Raw genomic sequence first — 21,724 nt, 5'->3', positions numbered from 1 at the left:
GTGATGACAGCAAGCTCTTCTCCCCCCTCCCCCCCCCCACCGCCTCCAGTTCCCCGAAGACTGACACAGCAATACCGGAGGAGGTGCGACAGACAAGCTGTTTGTCGCGAATATTTGAACGTTTATTGCAGGTCTTTTGGACGATGAGGAAAATAAAAATAAAAAAATTGAAAACATGCAAGCTGAGCTCTGGACTCGCACCCCAGTGAGTGTTCAGGGCCCGGAGCGGAACGATGATGAACTTCCCCTTTAAATGATGACTGACTCCCCCCCCCTTACATAAAGCAACACCTACACATGCAAATCCGTGTTGTTTAGTCTCAGGCCCGTCGTGCCACATCCAGCGACCCAGAAAACGCAGAAACCCTCGAACCCGGGGTTATGGGACACGCTTGTAAACGCACCATCGCCACGCGCCGGGGGAGGGGCTTGGACATCCGTGGGCTGTGGCGACGCAGAAAGGATTTGCACCCCGCTCCCAGTGGATGCACCCCCCCTCGCCCTGTCGCTGTTCATCGCGTAGCACAGCCTTTTCCCCGCTGCGCCGCTGTGCGTTGAGCAGGAAATCCAAGCGTCTCATTTTCACTCCGACGACGGATGACCTCGGTTTATGTAACCGCGCCCTCACGCCGCATCCGTTTCGTGTCTCGTTCTCCCGACTAACGAGGCCGGGGTGAGTCACGCGGTTGTGTAACCCGGAGCACGTCGCGGATGACTGTCGGCGCTGAGGAACGGGCCCGGGAACCGCGACTCCGTACGGACTGCCGTGTGATGTTCGGAAAGCATCTTGAGTGGTGCGGGTCGCCGGGAGCCTGATGATCTCCTCCCGTCGTACTGCTTTCTGCAGCGAAACGTGAAATGTCACAGAGCCCTTCGCACACGCAGCGGCCGAGGGTTCGAGAGAGCACGCCGAGTGATCAAAACCGCACCCGTTTTTATTGATTATAGAAGCGGCGCAGGCCCTTAACCGCTCAGCCGGTGACCCCGAGCTTGACCTTTCTCTTCCGCACCCATTACGCCCAGGAGGGGTGCCAGGCACTGTAACGCAGTAACACGGTAATATGAGAAAACTGCAGTGCTGTGACAGCTGTCTTCATGCTGTCGTCGCAGTGCTGTAGCACACTGACATTGCATCATGGTAACAACACTGTAAAACTGTGATACGGTAACATAAGACCATAACTGTCTACCATGGTATAACGCTGTAACAGTGCGATGTGTAAATATAGCACTATACCAAGGTAGTGCAACATGGTAACACTGATCCTCCACCATGGTAAAATAACATTGGAACACTGTGACATGGTAATAAAGCACTGTGATGCTCTACCGTGGTAATGTAACACGTTAATGATGTACCGTCGCAAGGGCGTAACACTGTAATGCGGTACCATGGTACCATGGTAATGCTATAACCCTGTAACACTGCATCATGCTAAAGTAACAGTAGTTTGGTAGCACCATAGCGCCGTACTACGGTAATGCTTTCACACTAAGCTCGGGACAGGCCGTTCGTACTCCAGCACGGCCCTTTGCCCCATTCTCCGCAAGGGGACACTAATACCACGGTGGTCACACAGCGGTCAGCAGGGGTGTAACGGGGAGCGACCGGAAACACGCGGGTTTACTACAGTGTTACACACAGGCTGGAAAACAGAGTGAAAAAAGGTGTTTTCTGTCCCCAGTAAAACAACAAAACATTAAGGCAATAATTAATAAGGTTAATATTTGAAGACCCAAATGAGCTCGCACAACAGTCATAGAGTCAGAGCTCAAACGCAGCTCACTGTTCTCCCCTGGTCACGTTTCCAAAACATTTCATTGTTTCTAACCGACAATTTAAACACTTTATTACAATTTACAGTGTGTGAGTGACAGAGAGAGTGTGTGTGTTCCACTGATGTATGAATGAGTGACCCAGTGTAGGTAGTGTATTTAGCAGTGTAAGTCTTTGGGTGCTCTGGTTTCCTCTCACAGTCCAAAGACATGCTGTTCAGGTTCCCCATAGTGTGTGTGTGTGTGTGTGTTCCACTGATGTATGGATGAGTGACCCAGTGTAAGTAGTGTATCTAGCAGTGTAAGTTACCGCGGTGAATAAGGTGTGTGGTCCCATAACACTACAGAGTTCATTGGGAGTTGCTTTAGAGAAAAGTGTCTGCTAAATGAACACACACACACTGACTGAAACCGCTTGTCCCAAGCGGAGTCGTGGCGAACCGGAGCCTAACACAGGGCGCAAGGCCGGAGGGGGAGGGGATACACCCAGGACGGGACGCCAGTCCATCGCAAAGCACCCCAAGCAGAACTCGAACCCCAGACCCACCAGGGAGCAGGCACAGGGCAAGCCCGCTGCGTCACCATGGCCCCCATATTTGCTAAATAAATAAATGTAAATGTCATGTAAACACGAGTGGACACAGACATGGTAAAACTCCTGGGCACGAGGCGCCAAACTGCTTAGCAGAAGTGTTTTCTGTAGGGCTCTTTTCATGGGTCGCAGTGCCCTCTAGCGGGCGACAGTTGTACTGCAGCCCATTTGAATCCATCTATACTTCACAGTGTCACTTCCTATCATTTCATCCATGACTCAAATTCCACACGAAGATAATCATCTTTTTCAGAACGCGATGCTAAATAAAGGCACAGAAAAGTCTCACATCGTCAACATACAGTATGAAGCATATAAAGTTTATTCGTAACATTAATAATCCCTGCTGTCAATGTTATGACCACTAAGGGGGGTGTCACTACACCCTGACCAACAGGTATATTTCAGTTCATTTCAAACAGATTTTATTCAAGGTGAACAATGAATTAAACTGAAATTAGTTAAAAATTTTCTTACTTAAAAAAATATCACTGAAAACTTTTTTGATGTATCAGTGAAAAAAAAGTTTTTTCAGGTAAAAAAAAAAAAAAAACATTCACTTTGAGATTTTTAAAAGCATACTCTAGAAAACCCTGGAACCTTACAAACGGAAAGTGTAGAAACATATCAATCAGTTGCAGTTTAAAAATGAATTCTTCTACAAATTACCCGTTTCGAGTAATTCACTGCACAGTATAGTAGGTTTTGGGACAGCATAGTGATTTCATAGAAAGCAAAACACTTGATATATATATATATATTTTACTGGATATGTTATATACAGGTCACAACATGATTGCTTGTGCACTTGAAGAGGCAATAGAAAAATAGAACAAAAAACAAAGATTAACAGATTAAAAGAAATAAATACAAAGATACCCTCCGATCACATTTTCATTCGCTGACTGCCTTCTTCTCCCCCAAAAAACAACTGTGAAAGATGTATATGAAAGACGCGTGTCTGTGTGAAGGTAGCGCACTCTTGCACACGCACACACACACGCGTACGCGCACACACATGTAGGAGTCATCGAAACAGTCTAACACACCTGTGTGGGGGGACTCACATTTCTGTCAGAGTGGGGTGAGGTGCCACAGGTGGGGTGTCGGCTGTGTGTGAGTGGGTGGGAGGGTGCTCTTTAGCCCCACTCGCAATATATTTTCAGATGCGGACGTGCGTGCCATCTCGAACCCGGCGTCTGACCGCGCTTATGAGCGCAAACACATCCGTGTCCTGTGTCTAGGAGGGGGGCAGGGATGGTACTTCCTGCAGAATCACTGCACGATCTGGGGCATCTCGCTCCAGGCCTTGGCCTTCTTCTTTGCCAGCGCCAGCCAGGGGGGCTCCTCCTGGCCAAGGGCTGCAGGCGAGGGGGTGGTCATGGTTCTCTTCACATCTTTATCTGGGGGCGTGGCTTTGGAGATCTCCTGAGAGCACGGGACTGCCGGCGGAAGACCGGCTGTATAACGACAACGCTAATTAATCCCCCCATCGCCCTCATCATCAACACACGGTGTCATATCCTGTTTTGGCCAATATGCGCTACACGTATTTGTCCACACGGGGGCAGCAGTGCACGCCGCTGACTGCGCAGTCCGCAGATGTACCAGGGATTTAAATAAACACATATGCAGATTTTCTGAGAGGAGCGACATACCTGTCGTAGGTGGACCTGAATTCTTGTTGGTCGATCTCACCAAAACAGGCAGTGAGCTTTTCCTGAAAGGTGAATCCTTAAAAAGTGTGCGTGAGAAACAGGAGTCATTAGTGACAGATCAGCCAAAATCGGTACTGCGACCGTGCCACGTTTTACCGCACCGCACGATGAAACACGTACCACGCACACGTCGTTCGATTGTCCGGAAAAGGAGCACCTTGTGTTTTGTTTCAAATTTGCAAGTAACGTGTGTGAGTAGATGAGCTGTGACTGGGAAGAGTCTACTCAAAGTGCAGTACCGGAGCGTTGACGGAAACATTGTGCGGAAACCGTAAGAGTCGTGCGAAAATGAGACAGGAGGAAAGGTTACGTAAGCCTTTCCAGACCTGGACCTCTGATACCGGTCAAGGCGATTACGGGATTACCATGGCTATTGTTAAACTGAGGCAAAGACCAAACCGGAAAGGATTTTGCCACCTCGCCGGAAGGTACCACCCCTCATTCTCATGGAGCCTTCATTTTAAAATGGGCAATCAGGTGAAATTTACCTTCTCGCATGTGCCCTTCCTCACAGGGATCTCCTCCAGAGAGTTCTCTTTGTAGATTTTTTGCTTTTGCTTGGCAACGGAGATCCAGCTGGGTGCAGCCGAATTCCCTCCGAGAGGCTCTGCGTGCGTCACGTCTGAAACACACCGGAGCGAATCAGGACTCCCCGCATCTCAGGAGACAGATTCAGCTCTTCTGGGGATGCAAGAAACTGAAGGAGCAGGTTTTAAGAGTATTAAAGGGAGACAGACACGCAGGGGACGCGTTTGACAGCGCTCGAGACAGCAGCGTCCCCACACACAGCTGCCTTGCTGTGTCACTCGCTAAAATGACACTACGGGGCTTCGCTGCAGTTCGTTACGTCGGAACGGGGTCAGAAGTTCCAGCACGTTCCTCTGAAAAGCACCCATCTGGTGATGATCACCGCGCAGCTCCAAAGGGCGATCTCCTCATCAAAGAGTCTTTTGACTTCACAGAATTTCAGCTAAATATGTGATCAGACATATTTATAACAGTGCAACTCAAAGCGCTTGCGCCCTTTTATGATCCACATGAAGGTCCAATATGATATGAAGAATTATGTTTCTTTTCTGTTTGAACACAGACATGCCATGCATTTTCGGACAAACCAAACATGTCTGGCGAATTAAGGGATGTGTCAGAAATTTTTACTTTCGCTATGATATGTATAAAAAGTGGTTTATTAACACTTGGCTGCAGCTGGGAGACTGTACCTGATGTTCTCTTCAACTTGGCTGCACCGTCATCCGGCAACTCCGGTTTCTTGGGCAGCACCGGCTTGGTGCCCGGGAGGGCCCTTGGTGCTTCGGTGGGCTCCACAGGCCCAGGGGACCCGGGAGCCTCTCCTGAGTCCTCACTTCCGTAGCGCAGGCTCCGCAGCGAAGTCTTCCTCAGCCTCACCCCGAACGGGGTCTCAGCCCTGTCCTCCTCCTGTTGGGTGGGGTCTCTGGCAGGAGGTGGAGAAGCTGGTCTCTGGCTCTGCCCAGGGCTTGCGGTGGAGTCGGCCTTGGTGGGGCCCTGTGGTTCTTCCTTATCGGCAGGGGACTCCAATTCGCCAGGACATGGTTCGAATGCCTCGGGTGCAATGGGTTGCATGAAGGTTGGCTCTTTGAAGCTTCCTCCCGAAAGTGACCTCTGCCAAGCCGGGACAATAGTGAACCTCACTCTGCTCTGCTCGGGAGAGGATGAACTTTCCTCGCAGTCCTCTTGGGCATTAGTGTTTTCCAGACCCTGCTCTGGACTGACACCAGGAGTGGACATTTGGCTGAGGATGCCTTGGTTGGGTTCCTCGGGCTCTTCATGATCTTCTGTAGTCAAGCCTTCAACTGAGGGCTGCGTGTCGTCTTCAAGACCTCCAATGGTCAGGTCAGCGACAGCCTCCAGGTCTGACGCGTTACCAGCTTCAAACTCCAAATCATCACCTCCCTGCATAATTCCATCATCTGCAAGGTCGGCTTCGGACACCAACTCAAACATCTCCGAGTCTTTGTGCTCCTGGGTTTCAGAAGCAGAGTCTACTATCACCTCATCTTCGTCCTCTTTTGTTTCTTCCTCTTCTTCACCTTCACTAGGAAGACTTTGCTCTACTATGACAAGACTTTCTGCTCCCTCATCTGCCTCAACAGCCTCCACCAACTGCATACACTCCTCTTCCTCAGACAGTTTTTCCTCTACATCTGACTCTTCTTCTACAGCCACGCAGGAGGTGTCACTGCCCACCTCCACCACCAAGTGGTGCTCTGAAACAGGTGAGGATGGTGCTGGTTTTTCGAACTGCTCGGCTGCCATTCCATCAGTTTTTGTGTTTTCCAGAACCTCTGTGTCAGGCTGAAGTCCAAACTCAGTGGTCAGGGGTCGTTCTAAGGAGCTCAGCACTTCCAGCAGCAGTGAGCCAGACTCTTCTACAGTGGGTTCGCACTCAAACTCCAGCTCGCATTCCGTGTCTTGTCCAGTCGCGGGTTCAGAGGAGGCCAGGGACTCTTGGGAGATGGCCTCTGGAGATGGAGTCCTAAGGGACCTTTGTGGGACCGAGGAAAGAGCTGGGAGGAACTCCTCTGAATCAGCCACGGATGAAGAGCAGGAGGAGGAGCAGGAGGTTGCTTCTGGAGCTCTCCGGTCCTCCGGCTCATCGGAGTACTGATCCGAGCCAGCCGGTTTGTCTTCTGAGCTCACTGCAACAGACGGGCCATCCTCAGGTGTGACCTCTTCCCCCTCAGTCTCCTCCACATCAGCATCCATCTGTTGGATCACCTCATCTGCCAGAGAACCTGCAATCCAGCAGCTCCGTAAGAGTAACCCAACATCTGGTGTACCACCAATTACTTCTACTAGTCTCATTACTAACTGCTAATCTGACAGCATAATTAATATAAAACAAATGCAGGGTTTATGATTCAAAGGATAAGCAATGAACAAGGCTGCCACCGTTCTGGTACCTTCTGGTTTTTCCTTCTCGGAGGAAGATTCCGCTCCGTCTGTATCATGACGGTCCCTGAACTCCGGAGGCACTTCTTTACCCGCGGCCCTCAATTTGCTGCTCTCCAGCAGCTGCTTCTGAAAGGGAAAAACAGGCGCTGGTCATGATCGCCAAAACCAGAAATGCAAACGTCAGCATGACATCAGGATGGTCTCAGGGTGTACCGTGCAATTACTGCACAAGACAGCAGCGACGGGTTCATTTTTAAAGACCAAGCGTGGCTCGACAATGTTAGGGTTTGCTGCAGGACATCTGACAAACTTTGAGCTCTCAAAATGCCATGGAAACGGAGGTGCGAACGCTTGAGCGGAGCATCTCCTCGGAGGCCTTACGCTGGCAGGCTTCCGCTTGGCACAGGCCCTGTGCTTGACGGCGATGCGGTGCCGGGCGGCAGAGCTGTCCAAACAAGCGGAGGGGGTGGCCGGCCGGCTGAAGTCCGCTGGGGGATAGCGGGGAGGACTCATTGGCCTGGAGGAGGCCTCGAAGGACATCTGCTCGAGAAGAGAATTGGAGAGAGAATTGAAGATCCCCTCAAATTGTTGATGGGAAGAAAAAAGATCATACATGCCACACAAAGACCTTCCAGCTAAATAAGTACCATGCTAAGTACTAAAATATTGCTATTATGAGGTAAGACCATTAGTGCTAAAAATAACTCCCCTTTGAAGTGCTTACTGTGTCCCACCTGTTGACCCAAAGACAAGTAAAACTTAGTTGGGTAGGGTTAGGGTTAGATCTGCACTGGTCTGGTACTCTTCTTTTGAACATAATGGGAACCAGAAGTCTGTTTGTAATTTACTTTGTTCGAAATCCCAGCGTCACATTTACAAATAAGTCCCAATCAGTAATACATAGTGCCCCTCGAGATATTTCCCAGCTGGGTTGTGTTTCTTAGATATGGCTACGATTAAAAAAAAAAACTCTGTAAGACTATTAACTTCAAGTTACATTAACATTACAACTAGCTTAAAAAGTGAAACTAAAAATGTTACCGCCACAAACTGGTGTTTGACGTTGATTATTGACTGATTCAGCTCTTAAAAAATGACAAAATTTGTCATTTTGTTACTGATGATGGACACTCGGGAGTACGAGACGCCAACTGTGAACACTGTGCAGAAGAGGAGAATTAAGGAGGCCCCACACGCCGATTCTGACCGGTGCTCATTACTGCCATCTATCAGCTATGCGGGTAAATGCAGGTCACTTTCATTCGAGACTAAAATTATATAAAAGAGACGAGTGCAGAAAAAACACTGGAAACGTTTGTATCATGAGGAATCTGTAACCGGAGCGCTCGTAACACGAGGAGCCAGTGTATTTTCATTTCGCTCAATACCAGTAATTGAACCGGAGACAAACTTCAGCTCACAGTTTTCATGGAAGCACATCTCACTGGTGTATATGGACCCAAACTGTGTTCTTGGAGCCGACTTGGTAGACGTGGACAGTTCTGCGGGGACGGATCGCCCGGAACGGGGAGAAGCAGCGGTACGCGAGCATTAGCGCAAGATCGGCCTCCTTCACGGACGCAGAAGCGCCAGCTGCGGATGAAGCGTCCTCCGAGTTCCTCCTACGCCGTCAGAGCTCTGCTGGAGAGCCACCAGACCACACGGACGCTCCAACAAGAGCTCCCGAAGTTGAGCGCGGTGACCGTAAATCCGTCAGAAACACGCTGGAAATAGCTGGAAAAAGCACTTCTGCCGTGTCAACGTCTCTACCGTGGGGACCGAGGATGGGAATCGGAGGCTCTGCAGCTCAGTAACATTTGGCCACGGCTGAAACACGAGGCTAAACATTCCGCTGGCTGTTTGGAGATTGCACAAGTATGCGTACTCGGCGTGTGTGTTTGTGTGTGTGAATGTGGAGAGATCCTCCATCTGCGCACGTCTATGTTACGTACAAAAACGTGTGTATCTGCACATACGTATGCATATGAAGATAGATATTTTTTGCGTGGATCTGTGTAAATATGTCAGCATTTCTTATGTGTCTCTATTATAATTTATCTCTGTGTGAGTGGGTGTGTGTGGGGGGGCAGCTCTAGCAAGCTGCACTTCTGGTGATCTCTTTTAACGGAAAGTAAACACATTTGACTGTTGGTGGGAACTCCAACCGCCCCCCCACCCCCCCATCCCTCCTTGCTCCCCAACCCCACAGTCCCCTAGTTTTTGCGGCGTTCCCACGGGAACACAGCCGGGACGTGCAGGAACCCCAGAGTCCTTCCATCCCTTATTGTAAACCTCACCCCCACCCCAGCGCCCCCCCCCACCCCTGGTCAACACGATGTCGGAGTGGCAACAGCTGCCGCAAACACTGCAGCCATGGTCAGCAGCATCCACCGTTTGTCTTGGATGCAGAATTAAGAAGCTGTATCTGGATTCTCCTTCCTACAAGTTTGTACTTTTCACTACTTCTTCGACCTTCCGGCGTTCGACAATCGCAGTGGCGTTTCCTCGCAGCTCCCGAAGTAATCCTCTCTCAGAGCACATCCGAACACCTCGAGGACTTTGCTGTACCTGCTGGCGTGTGTCCTCATGGTCCTCCCAGCGCGCGCTATCGAACCACGCGCTTAAGGGGAGACTTACTAGACGTGTTCTGTGTGTGAAATTCCTTATCCCTCAGAAGGGACAAAGCAAAACAAGCAAGCAAGCGCTTCGTAGCAAACACTTTGTAGGGGCTCATTTCGTTAGGCTCTTCTGGATGTTCCGACAGTGAGAGAGCAATGACACGTAGAGCGAAAGAGATTCCTGTGGTTATCTGGTCGGGAACCCTCTTCTGGGGGCAAGATGCCGCTATGTACGCCGAGGAGCACTACTCCATCTGCCTCCATGCCCCAGTCTGCCTCGAGTGGCTCACACACTTTGAGACACCCCCCCACGGGAGTCATCCATTACTTCCATCCCCGGCACTGGGCGTAGGATCGAGCAATCGTACATCATTGTGAAGTCACGGTGAAAATTCCACGCAGCACATGTGCAAACTCCCCTGCTTCTTTTATGCACGTTTACCACACTGTGTCACAAATGTGACCGCTTAAAAGAGAATCCAGTCATACAACCGCCTGTTATGGCCTCCGGTTTTTTTTTTTGAAGTTGAGCTCTCTGTTCCGCAAAGTATGGAAAAGTCATTTGAAGCAGCTTTATGAAAAATCAACCGAAGACACGTGATCGGTCACCTCCTTCGAGGCCACAAGAGGAACGTGGCAGGACGCAATCACGGTACACTTGCTGCCAGATGTAATCTGGCTCCACATCCTACTGGTTCTACACTGTCACACTGTCTACTGAGACTTTTCCCACGGTGCATTGCTTCGCGGAATCGAGTTTCCAAGGATACCTGGTCGTCATCGCTGTCGAACCCCTCCAGGCTGAGGGAGCTGGTTCTTTGAACCGGGTTGGAGTGCTGTGAGGAGCAGACAGGGATACAAAAGCATCACTCAGCAAGCAGACATGAACCTTGGCATTACCCAGCATGCCTCAGCACAATAATCATCTTCTTCAGTGGCCAGGGCTATTTACATCACCTTGTTGTTATGAGACACATCATTGCAATTAGTATAGCAGAAGGTCTGGATGTGGCTCCTGGGTGTTTTGTAGGAACTTTGAGGTATAACTATACCATATAGCAGTGTAAGGATGGTGGGAAAGGGGTGTGGTCAGGGCTGGACCATCCTATAGGAATGGAAATGGAGTGGGAAAGGGGTGTGGTAACAAAGTAACCATCCTATTAGAATGGAGGATGAGTGGAAAAGAAGTGCGGTCAGAAGTAACCAACTTGTCAGGATGGAGATAGAGGGAAAGTGGTGGTCAAAGAACAACCACCCTATCAAAATGTAGATGGAGTGGAAAAGGGGTGCGGTCGGGAAGTGATCAACCTGTCGGAGTGGAGATGGTGGAATAGAGGTGAGGTCAGGGAATAACTAACTTATCAATGGAGATGAAATGTGAAAGGGGTGTGGTCAGAGAGTAAAAATCCTCGCGGTATGGAGACAGTGGAATGGGGCTGCGGTCACGATGGATGTACCGCATGAGATGGGCCGGCCAGAACGGTGTGCAGGGTGGAGATCTCAGGAGGGCTGCAGGGCAGGCCATCATCCTCAGAAAGAGCCCCCGCATCTTCCCCCTTCTTCCGGCAGATGAGGGCTGGGGGGGTGCCCAGCTTTATGGCCTGCTTGAGCTGCAGCTGTGCGGAGAGTGTGGAGAGAGACCGCAAGCCCACACCAGTCAGACGAGCAGTCCAAATATATCAACAGACCAGGCCTACAGAGGGTTGGTCTTTATTCATGAATGCCGCCACTACCGGGCAGACAAACTGACTCCTCTCAATAGATTCAAATAATAATCCACTTCCGACCAGTTTTCTCAGTCCCAGTCTTGGGGACCCACTGTGCTTTCGGCTGGTCTGGTTTCAACCACATTCAAATTTAATAAGATCTGACTGCACTGCTCCTTGGTTTCTGATCAGAGTTTAACATCTCTTTTCACGGATTTACTGCTCGCCCTTCGTGAAAACAGTTCCTCAGCTGTTACGGTTTAAGGTATGTTTGCGTTCATGAAAAATACGGCGTTGCCTTTCTTTAAGTCACTTTTGATAATTAGTGGCCCTTAGGCAAACTGGTGGTGCAGATTAGTGCTCAACATAATTAAAATTAATTAGATATTTAGTTAATTGTTTAAGGCCCCAGAACAGCTAGATAATTGAACAAATTAAGAAGCACGAGTTGAGTTCTGAGGTTCAGTCGCCTCTGGAGAGCAAACACACCTTCAACATCCACCTTTTAGTCTCTTTCCAAAGCACATAAAGCAGAGACATAAAACCCAGATCAGTATTTAATTAAATACTTTGTCAAACCCAATGAATGGAGAAATCAAAGAGATAAAAAGAAAAGTGGTCCGCATAGCAGGTCTTCAAGACCAGCAATGACACGCCAACCCGGAATAAGATAGCGAAGAATACTGTGAACATGAGCTAAGGGAATACCAGCTGCTTTATACTTGGAAACAGCAGCACGAGGGTGTGCTTGCCATGGAATTAAAAGCTAAAAGGACCCTTTTAGCCCAGTCGCTTGTTCTGCCTCTGTGCACTGAGGATGGACACACAGATCTGTATCTCCACTCTACTTCCAAAGAAGGGCTCAATCTCTCAAGATGATCCTGCTGCAAAACGACTGAATGTAAACAAGCCAAGCTGCATAGCCTCTCCCATCTGTGGTTTTTGTTTTGACTCTTCGTTTTTTTCCTCTTCCTTATTGTTGGAGCTGTGGAACATGTCTTTATGAGATGGTATATGTCAGAGCAGAGGTATGCTGTGGTAAACCGACCCTGGATTGCAAAGCATTGGCTGCCCTCACCAGCTTTGGCACGTGTTTGTTTTGGGACTTTGACTCTTGTGGCGCACTCTCCGTGCGGATGGGGCTGGTGGGCCCCAGAATGCGACATCAGAAAACTCAAAACACAGGTCCCTGTGTCCCTGGGGCTCAAAAAAAGACTGCTAATTTTACAGTACAGGCTACACTCCCGGTGAAAATGCTAATTACCTACTCTGTTACATCACAAAACCCAAATGGTATTCTCACGAACTTGTCCGCACCACACAGGGTCAATTTCACAGTTCAGAGGACCATCAGAATCTAAACCTGGAGCAAAGGACACTAAGAGACAATTGAGAGATACCTGCAAAGACTTGACCTTCCCATGGATACTGTCTTGCGATGATGCCAGGCCCTCATTAGCGTCCGATGAAGGAGTATCGGCCACAAAGACGCTGTCATGTGACATGGCCTTGTTTCCCATTGTAACCTTGCAACTTTTAAAATAAACAGGAATACCACATTAATTTTCTCAGTGTACTAACTTTGACTTCAGCAAGTTGTTAATGGTGAAAATCATAAATAGCACGGGTCCAATAGAGACAGAAAGTTGAACTGAAAGGTGCAAATTACCACCGACCGGTCACGGAAGTAAGTCGCCACCAGGAAAAAAGCAGCCTGTTTCATGAGAATGAATTCGCTGTTAATCAATACTTATAAAAACTGGCCGTTTATTATAAATCTGAATACACGGAAGGGAAGAAAGTAAATTCCCTCTTGTGTACTTTGAATTAAGAGAATAATCTGCCTTAAAGTCATAAACCCACAGGGGAGATCGGGGTCTCGTCATGGTTATAACTCTGTTATGAGTTGCTCCCATTTTTCCTTGAGGATAAATGTAGCTCTGAACATTCGGTTTAAGACATCTAAAGCTGGGGTTATGAACAAGGGATCTGTGCTCCTCCAGGGTGTATGCAAGCCCCATGAGGACATACATGATGGAAGAAGAAAGAAGATACACTGGGCATAAACACAACGTATTTTATCATTAAGGGGGACTCTACGGAACATGGGGAACGGGATTCGTGCCACAAACGGATCAAGAGAAAAAACAAAATTCAGAGACATATTGCACTGGCATGCTGTAAATCCTGAGACACAGATGGTGCACTTGTGTGTTGCGCCTGCCCCGTATGCACAAAGACACGAAACCTCAGGCCTCTACGTGCTGCCAGTTTCGGAACAAACGCCGGCTCTAATTAAAGACGTGATTTCAAGGCCACGAGGCAAGCCCTGAAAAAAAGGCCTTAGGTCACTGGTCCAGCTCATCAGTGGGTGGTGTTGACCATACCTCAGGCATTTTTAAAACAAACACGAGAGACAAAGGTATGCTCAGAAAGAAAAACTGCTGGCATCTTGAGATTGACTCCAACAAGATAAACGAGAGTCAAACGAAGTATTTAATGCCACCGAGGTTCGCCCGTCAGCGCGGCCTACCCTGAGCCGCCGCCGGTGTCGGAGCGAGCTGTCGAAGGTTCGGGGGCAGCGACATTGTCAGTGGACTGGCTGGCCTTCAAGCTGCTCTCCGCTGCGGGGGCTCCGGCCTCCTTTCTTTTCTTCCGCACAAAAAAGTTCTTGAACGTCTGAAATTTAGACTTCTTCTTTCCTACAGCGTGAGACAGAAATGGAGTAATTATAGTATCTGTGACATCATGCAGCCCAAGTTCTTGGTTGCAGTTTTGCGCACAGCAGTGGCAATCTTACTTTCTAGCATTTTCAGGCTGGAAATTTCGGAGGAACGTTAACACCGCGGCTCTGGTTTTGGGTTAGCTGAATAGATATTGTAACTGAGCTTAGAGGCCCGAGATAACCCCAGTGCCGTGATATTAACAAGATGATGCGTTGCCTTTCAACTGAAGGATTCAGGTTTGATTCTGAGTTCTGCTGCAGTATCCTTGATCTAGTTACTGAAGTGTTCCAGTAGAAATGACCTCGCTCTACAAATGGGTGAATAACTGTAAGTAGCTTCAAGCGGAAATCTCTTTTTAATCTTGTTTTTAGTCACTTTGGAGAAAACTGTCAGCAAAACGAATAAACAACAACAGCAACAACAATAATAGCAAAACGACGGTAGAGAGAGGGTGCTGCGTAAATGTGTAATAGACTTCCCTCTTCCCAACTGTCTTTGACCCACGCTGACGTAGAGTTGAGCTAATATTTGTGTTTCGGTTTCTGTTGGACAGTCGATCTACATTCGGGTTAGTCTTTCACAAGAACTTTGACCCAGTGAATTTACCCCGTTTGAGGTGGAGTGACTCATTTTGAACATTCCCAATTTTTCACTTTTTTTTTTTTTTTTTTTTTTTTTTTTAACTCCGCTGCCCTCTCACCCCACACACATCGCCAAGGGAAATCAAGTCCACACTGTTTACATGACATTAGGACCAACTCTGCTGAAGTGCTCAGTGTTGAAAAACAAATCTAGGATGGCTCAGTTTTTTTTTAAATATATATGCAGCCAGATGTAAATGGCTCAAGTATTTTTTTTTTTTTTGTATACGATTCTTAAATTTCCTTTGGAGACGGTACTGTTTTAGACGCTGGACCCTTTATTTGCAACCCAAAATAACCAGAGCGCACGTCCTTCACAAACGTGATCTACGGATACTAGCAAAAGGTCGAGACCGCAAGAAATACTCCCCCCAGCCTCGTTCCCTCATCAATAACCCCCCAGGCCTTAAAAATTAAAACCTTATATTATGCCTCAATCATAACCCGACAATAAGCTGAGAGTGATTTCCCCTCTGTGTGGTAATAAAGCCCAGGCTGTTTTAACGAGGAGCTTTAAAGTGTGCGTTCGAGTCACCGCTGAAAACGCAACACGTCTGTTTTACTGGTTTTAACTGGTTTTTTCCTCTGTAAATTCTCCCACCTTATAGCATTTAAATCTCTGTATCTTTTACTTGTGGTCTAAAAGCCACTGCTCAGAATAACTGCTGTCATCAACATATTTGTTGGGTTGTGGTAATACGTATTGTCTTTTGCTTTTATTCAATTTCTTTTCATTAATCAGCCGCGTAACGTCTCCTGTTATGAAAACAGCGTATCGCTACTTGAAAAGGTTCATAGGCTGGAAAGCAGAAAGGCCGGTGTTCTTGGGAAAGGTCAGGCTTGTTTGAGACAATACCCCCTGAGGGAAGGCCGCACCCTAAACGGCTACCACGCCGGACATTCGGACCGTCACCCGATTAAAGGGCGAGAGCAGTTTTAAGGACCGGAGGCTGGGGCACCGTCTTGGACTATTTATATTCTGGTGCCAGACCATCCTAGTGTGGCTCACACACAGCGAGAACTCCCTCTCCAAGATCCAATTACAGACCGAGTTTCTGGCAGGATCATCATTTTTAAATCTGTTCGGCTTGGGAGACGGAGGGCAACCTCAGCCGCTGGCTTCCCAAAATAAAATGATCAATTTGGGTGATGTGATAAATACGTTTACTTGAGCACCAGACCTTGTCGCATTCTTCCAGCCAAAGCTCAGCTGCAGGACAGGGGCCTGTGAGGCCTCCCGTCGCGTTGCTGTTCTGGGTTTGAAATAAATACGCAAACGCAGTTTGGAAAGGAATTATTATATTTACTACTGGTGACTTCAACGAACGGGATGCATCATATCTAGTTCACGAACCTCCCTCATACATCATATGCATCCGTCAGCCTATATTTATTGGTCCCCCAGAGATCCAGCCTTTAATTTTTGTCCACTCTAGAGAACATATTTTTAAGTGTATCTCCAAAAATGTAAATAGTACAATGCTGAGTCCTAATAAAACTTAGGGTTAGGGAATTATGGCTTTATCCATAAAAAAGCCATTTTATACTTTTAAATGAGGCTACATGTTTGGGAATGGAACCCTTTCCATTTATATTTATAGAAATATATCCAAAATACATTCACAAACCTTTTTTCGCGGGTTCTCAGGAGGACACAACACGGACCCAGCATACTGCCATGTCCACGCCCGCACCTCAATCGACAGCACCTGACTAACCGCTCACCGTTAAAAGACCCTCCTCAGCTCCCGTACGCTTGCGGAATCTCGTCTGAGACAACCATCCTCCTTCGCGATGTCCAGTTCTCACACAACCCTTGTTCCCTGTTTTCGTCCTCCGGTTTTCAACCCTTCGCTTCGTCTCCTGATCACGTCCACGGATCCTCGCTCTAACTCCGACCGCTGATCGACCAACCTTTCGCCTGATCCATTGAGTCCAGACAAACGATCCTGCACTTGAGTCCAGCTGTTCCAGCTTCCTCGGTTCCGCGTGACACGTATACAGTATGTAACAAATAAAACGTTAGTTATATGTCATTACACCTCCTGTGCCCTCGTGTTCCAGCCACCATTGAGGATGTCTGAGGTGCCCGTCCACTATGCCTCTTACTCGGCCTAGCAAATTTGATCGAAAAGGATTAAAAACTATTTATGGGACTTCCCAAGAACAGCCTTACAGAAAGACTTCTCAGACCTGGAAGGGTTAAAAAAATATAGGTGGGATAGAAGTAATTTGCTTAGTAGACGCACACAGTCGTATTACATTTACTTATTTATCTGATGCTTTTGGAGAGATTTGCAGTGTTAAGCTATTTACAGTGATTCCTACAACTGGGTATAAATTCAAGGTAATTACCTTCACCAAGGGTACTATAACATGAGGTGGGATTGAAACCCGAGTCCTTCAAGTTAAAAGGTGGCAGATTTAACCATTTATGAGCACTCATTGCTCATGAATGATGGAGGAGCGAGTACGAGACCATGTGGCAGTATGACGAAATGAACGGCCACGACTTTACTCTCGTATGCCAAATTTTGCCCGTTCCTTAAAACTGCTGCGAACCTGCTGTGGAAATTGTGCTGCTGAGGCTGCGGTCAGGGTACGAGGGATTAGTCCTCTGGCACAGCACCGGGTGCACCCCAACCATTGACAAATAACCTGTTTTAATAGACTTTGCTCTTCTTTTTATAACTTAAATCCTATAGAGGAGATTATCCCATGCTGTTGAAGGAAATGGCTAATCCATGCTCCCCCCGCCGTGACCAGGGTGCACTTGACCTTTGTGCCGTGGGGCTCCCTGTTCCCACAACATGCAGGACAGACTTGAAAGATACAACAGCAAACGCGGCAGAGATCACGGTTATGGGAGCTGGCAAACGAGGCATCCATTTCCTTCCTGGCCCTTTGAAGAGGGTGAGAATCCCACTACGTTCAGTAAACCCACCGTTCAGAAGATCTTCCCACTACAAGCCCACAACAAATTGACTAATTAGTCATTACTTTCTCTGACACTAGTAGGGTAAGTACCTTGATCAAGGGTGCTAGAGCAGGAGTGGGGATTATGTTGTAACTTTATGATAAATAAATCTAATTATGATAACATCCAATTAATTTAAACTGAAAAGTCAAGATGTTGAATTAAACACCCCCCCATGTTAATGGAAAACATGACCGATGAGGACAATGTTACCTGGGCAATCCCCTGCAGAGTCTCCTGGCTCCTGGTTGGCCGTCACATCTGGAAGTCCTGAAGCCATAATATTGCAGTCACTGTCGGAGACACAAAGAACGTCATTTGCATCAGATCAAGCAATGAGCCTGAACCTTGCAGTTCAAGCATGGATCCTCAGAGGCTCGGAGATGGAACGACTGCTTCCAGACCATCTCCATCCTGTGCAGGCCTCAGAGGACCCCCTTTTTGCTCACCGGTGGAATAATGAAAAGGTATGACGGGGCATGTGGGGTAGCTTTGGAGGCAGGAATGTGAGTGTGACATCACTTAATTCTTAAGTTGCTAAATGGATGAGTAAGTATTTACAGTGTCTGGGCTGGTAGAACACACCGTAGGTGGAAATGGGAGCTGCTGACAGCTGGCGCAAACACACACCATCCTCCCTTAAACTGCTCTGAAGGTCAACCAGCTTTTAGGGAAAGCTCTAACATTACAAGAAGAACAAAGGTTAAAAAGTCAAACTCTAAATCCGAGAGATAATAACCAGAAGGGGTGCCGGCTGACCTACCGCTGACTTTGCCGATCCAGACACGTGTGACGAGGATTACATAATGACATGTAAATTATATAGGCAGCACTATATAAACAAAGCCAAACAAATGAGCAGATTCAATGCGGGCAGGTTAATACCACTCCTAACACTCGAGGGGTCGTTGGAGAGCTACAGGTTTATGCACCGAGGCTGTCGGTGTAAATAATGTCCTTTCCAAAGGGAAAGGGAGCTGAAGTCTTTAATAGGGGACAACCGTTGTGTCAGTCGAGTTTACAACTAAGATCCGAAGGAGGGTAGAGCTTCACCCATCACCGGGGAGCTCGCAAAACTGAATCGGGGGTCTTCGTGGACAGCGGACCCCAACAACCTGACCTCCCGCCCCAAAGGCAAGGGTCTTTGATGAGCTTCCGCCAGCTGCAAACCCCTAGATGCTCCCACAGGAAGAGAGGGACGACCAGGACTCCTTTGTCCTCTCGAGTCTCTCAGTCTGTAACCTGGACGACGCGACAGCAGCCACGTCGAATTATCCGGCTTCCTGTGTGGTGTCCTGGTGGGAGCCTGACGCTGGTATCCAATTAGCTCAGAATTAACACCAGTCCTCATGTGACGCTTTAGTGGGCGGTAATAAGAGCCCTGGACCTGCTTTTGTCCTCTTTCCGAGGGTGCGGTACACTCTGCGTTCACCACTGTAAACGGTATGACCGCAGTACACTTTTCAAATAGATAAAGGAAGCAGAGCAGAGACATATCGGGGTTGTCCGAGCGCAACAGCCTGGTGACGCTCAGGTTTAGGGACAATGTGACCTGCCGGGGGACACGGTGGAGCTGGACCAGAGAACTGAGAGCAGGGTGGTGACACTCAGCTCCACGGGGGGGACAGAAGGTGAAAAGCATCTTGGGAAACTGGAAGGCTGGGTTCGGTTGCGTGACTGTGGTAAAAGACATGACCGGGTGGGGGTACTGGCAACGGGTGTGAGGAAGTGCGGTTACCTTGCTTCAGGGGTCCCGTCCCCTGACAGAGCTGATGAATAGGCAATAAAATAGAAAAACAAGAGAAGAGTGTGAAGAGGAGGTCTTTTTTCAGATGAAGGGGTAAAAAAAAAGAAAACCTCAACAGAGCTGCACATTAGTCATGTTGGAGTACTGCAGCCCACAATAAATAACAACGATGTGCCAAGAGCATGAGATAAAGAGGCAGGGTAAACAAAAATGAATAAATGCACAGAGAGCTGGAGGAATATAAGTCATAGAGATACGATCTCTTCAGGTGGAACAAAATCCCGAATAAGACGCGGAAAGAGCAGCCTAGCGGGTGAGAAATGGGGATCTGAGTTATGAGCAGCCGTGAAGGTCTTCTATCCATAAAATAACCGCTCGCATTTTCAAACTGTCCGTGTTTGCTGCGGAACGTTGACCCTCTTGACTTCAAAATCTGATCGTGTTCATCGTAATCTTCAGAAATGAAAATCTAAGGTTTAATCCGGACCCTGTCGTCACTGGCTGTCCCTGCTCCTGACCGCAGAGTACTGTACTTTGGTCTCCCGCAGTCCCCCATTAGGTTTGGCGGAGCAATGCAGCACACGGGTTCTGGAGGATGAGTCACATTCTAGGATCCCAAAGAGGCCTTATTGATGGAATCAATGCGACTCATGAATCAACACGCACGTCTCAGTCCTCCGCAGCCATCACGTCTCGCCCCGACATGCGTGGGAAATCTCGTGACGGCGGACGCCGAGACGACCTTACGGTCAGTCGTGAGGTCCGCAACAGTCACCGTCTGTCTGACTTGCATTCCTCTTCTGGGCTTCGCTAGTCGTAGGACCTCAGATGCTTAAAACAACCACCCGTACACAAACAGTGTTATAATCCTGGACCGAATGAGGAAAATCGGGGAACAGACTTTGGAAACTTTACACAAGAAGGTAAGGGACAATCAAACGGACGCATGCGTGCTACTGGAGCGCGGGTGCGACTGTGAGCAGCGCCGATTTCGGTTCACGTGGTGGCTGGTTTTCAGAGGAGTCGAGGGCTGTTGGTTTTCCTCACCCGCCCCGCCGCCTTAACACAGCAAGACGCGACTAATCCATCAGAACCCATAAGCCCAACCCCCCAGCCCCACCACGCACCTCAAATAGAGGGTATCTACGAGCTTCCTGAGCATGTTGACCGCTGGCACGTCATTCTGGCTTTACTGCTGTCCTCACTTGCCTTCCAAGGAGACAGTCAGTAATAGACCTCAAACTGGGGGAACTAGCACAGCATCACCAGTGCCCCGCTCCCCTCGAGTCAGGGACATCACGCCGACCCGTCACCTTACGACTGGGCAACTTACTGCTGTGTGTTCCTTTTTAAGCCTCACACTCTACCCTATTGGGTACGTTCATACAAGTTCCTTAATCGCTGCATTACAGTCTCACTATGGACTTGGGCTGCGCAGGATCAACAGAATATGGGCACGGGATATGACTGTCGGTCAGGAAATGAGCCAAATACCATTTAAAAATCAATAACAACGGCAGACGGGAATGTCAGCGATAACCGACGGTTTACTGGCAAAGCTGTTATTATTTATTTATTTAGCTGGCGTGTTTTTCCAAAGCATTACGCAACGATTTACCTATTTGTACACCTAGGCAGCTTTTTGTTCACGGTAAACACCTTGCTCAAGGGTACTGAAGCACACATTCTAACCAGGCTCCTGAGGGATTGCAAGGTGGCAGATCTAACCAACACACCACCTGCTGGGCCCCACTGATGACTGACTGTAAGGTGTGAAATGACTGATATATTTGATGCAAGTCACTTGAGGCACAGAAATAAAGTACGTCTCGTGATTTCAGGCTAGAAGAAAACATTGGAAATCTGTTGGTAACTATAAAATCACTCCTCCTACTAATAAATAAAAACTTAATAACACGGATGTCCTTCAATTCTTTCATAAGTTATGTTGCATGAAACTTGTACATAGCTGTAATTTACTCAAAATTGGTTGTAAGGCTTTATTTTAAAATATTTATTTGCATCGAGCTAAAAAAAGTACTAAATTATAGCTTCTCTCCACAGGCTTCTATTATCGACCGTTGAGTGATTCACCCCACAAACCTGTTCAGTGCTGCTCACCTTGATACTCATCACCAAAACCCCGGAGCACCAGACACAAACTGTAAACACCGTGGAAGTGACTTGAATTAAGGTGGTCCCACCCTCCTGATCTATTTGGGTGCTCTTTACTGCCATCTATCGGCGTGGAGGGTAAATACCCTCCGAGACATTCTGGAAAAAAAAAGG

The 21,724-nt window shown here is 48.1% G+C and overlaps 1 protein-coding gene across 4 annotated transcripts in view; it reads right to left on the bottom strand.

The window, feature by feature from the left end:
* Positions 1–2,887: 2,887 nt before the first annotated feature.
* LOC108923174 (uncharacterized protein KIAA1211-like) overlaps positions 2,888–21,724 on the bottom strand; it is a 31,176-nt gene continuing 12,339 nt past the window's right edge. For 3 of the 4 annotated variants that reach the window (XM_018733771.2, XM_018733775.2, XM_018733772.2), the window contains exons 2-12: positions 17,902–17,981; positions 13,878–14,046; positions 12,745–12,877; positions 11,096–11,254; positions 10,409–10,474; positions 7,402–7,560; positions 7,029–7,146; positions 5,307–6,860; positions 4,575–4,708; positions 4,027–4,102; positions 2,888–3,828 (exon numbers count right to left, since the gene is read on the bottom strand). In XM_018733771.2, coding sequence (XP_018589287.2) covers positions 3,644–3,828; positions 4,027–4,102; positions 4,575–4,708; positions 5,307–6,860; positions 7,029–7,146; positions 7,402–7,560; positions 10,409–10,474; positions 11,096–11,254; positions 12,745–12,877; positions 13,878–14,046; positions 17,902–17,981 — 2,833 coding nt within the window. In that variant the 3' untranslated portion in view covers positions 2,888–3,643. The remainder of the gene's footprint in view (positions 3,829–4,026; positions 4,103–4,574; positions 4,709–5,306; positions 6,861–7,028; positions 7,147–7,401; positions 7,561–10,408; positions 10,475–11,095; positions 11,255–12,744; positions 12,878–13,877; positions 14,047–17,901; positions 17,982–21,724) is intronic. The other variant, XM_018733774.2, reaches the window with a different exon arrangement.

Source organism: Scleropages formosus, chromosome 13 (genome assembly GCF_900964775.1).
Source record: "Scleropages formosus chromosome 13, fSclFor1.1, whole genome shotgun sequence".
NCBI classification, from domain to species: Eukaryota; Metazoa; Chordata; class Actinopteri; order Osteoglossiformes; family Osteoglossidae; genus Scleropages; species Scleropages formosus.
This window is presented reverse-complemented; position numbering and strand designations above follow the sequence as displayed.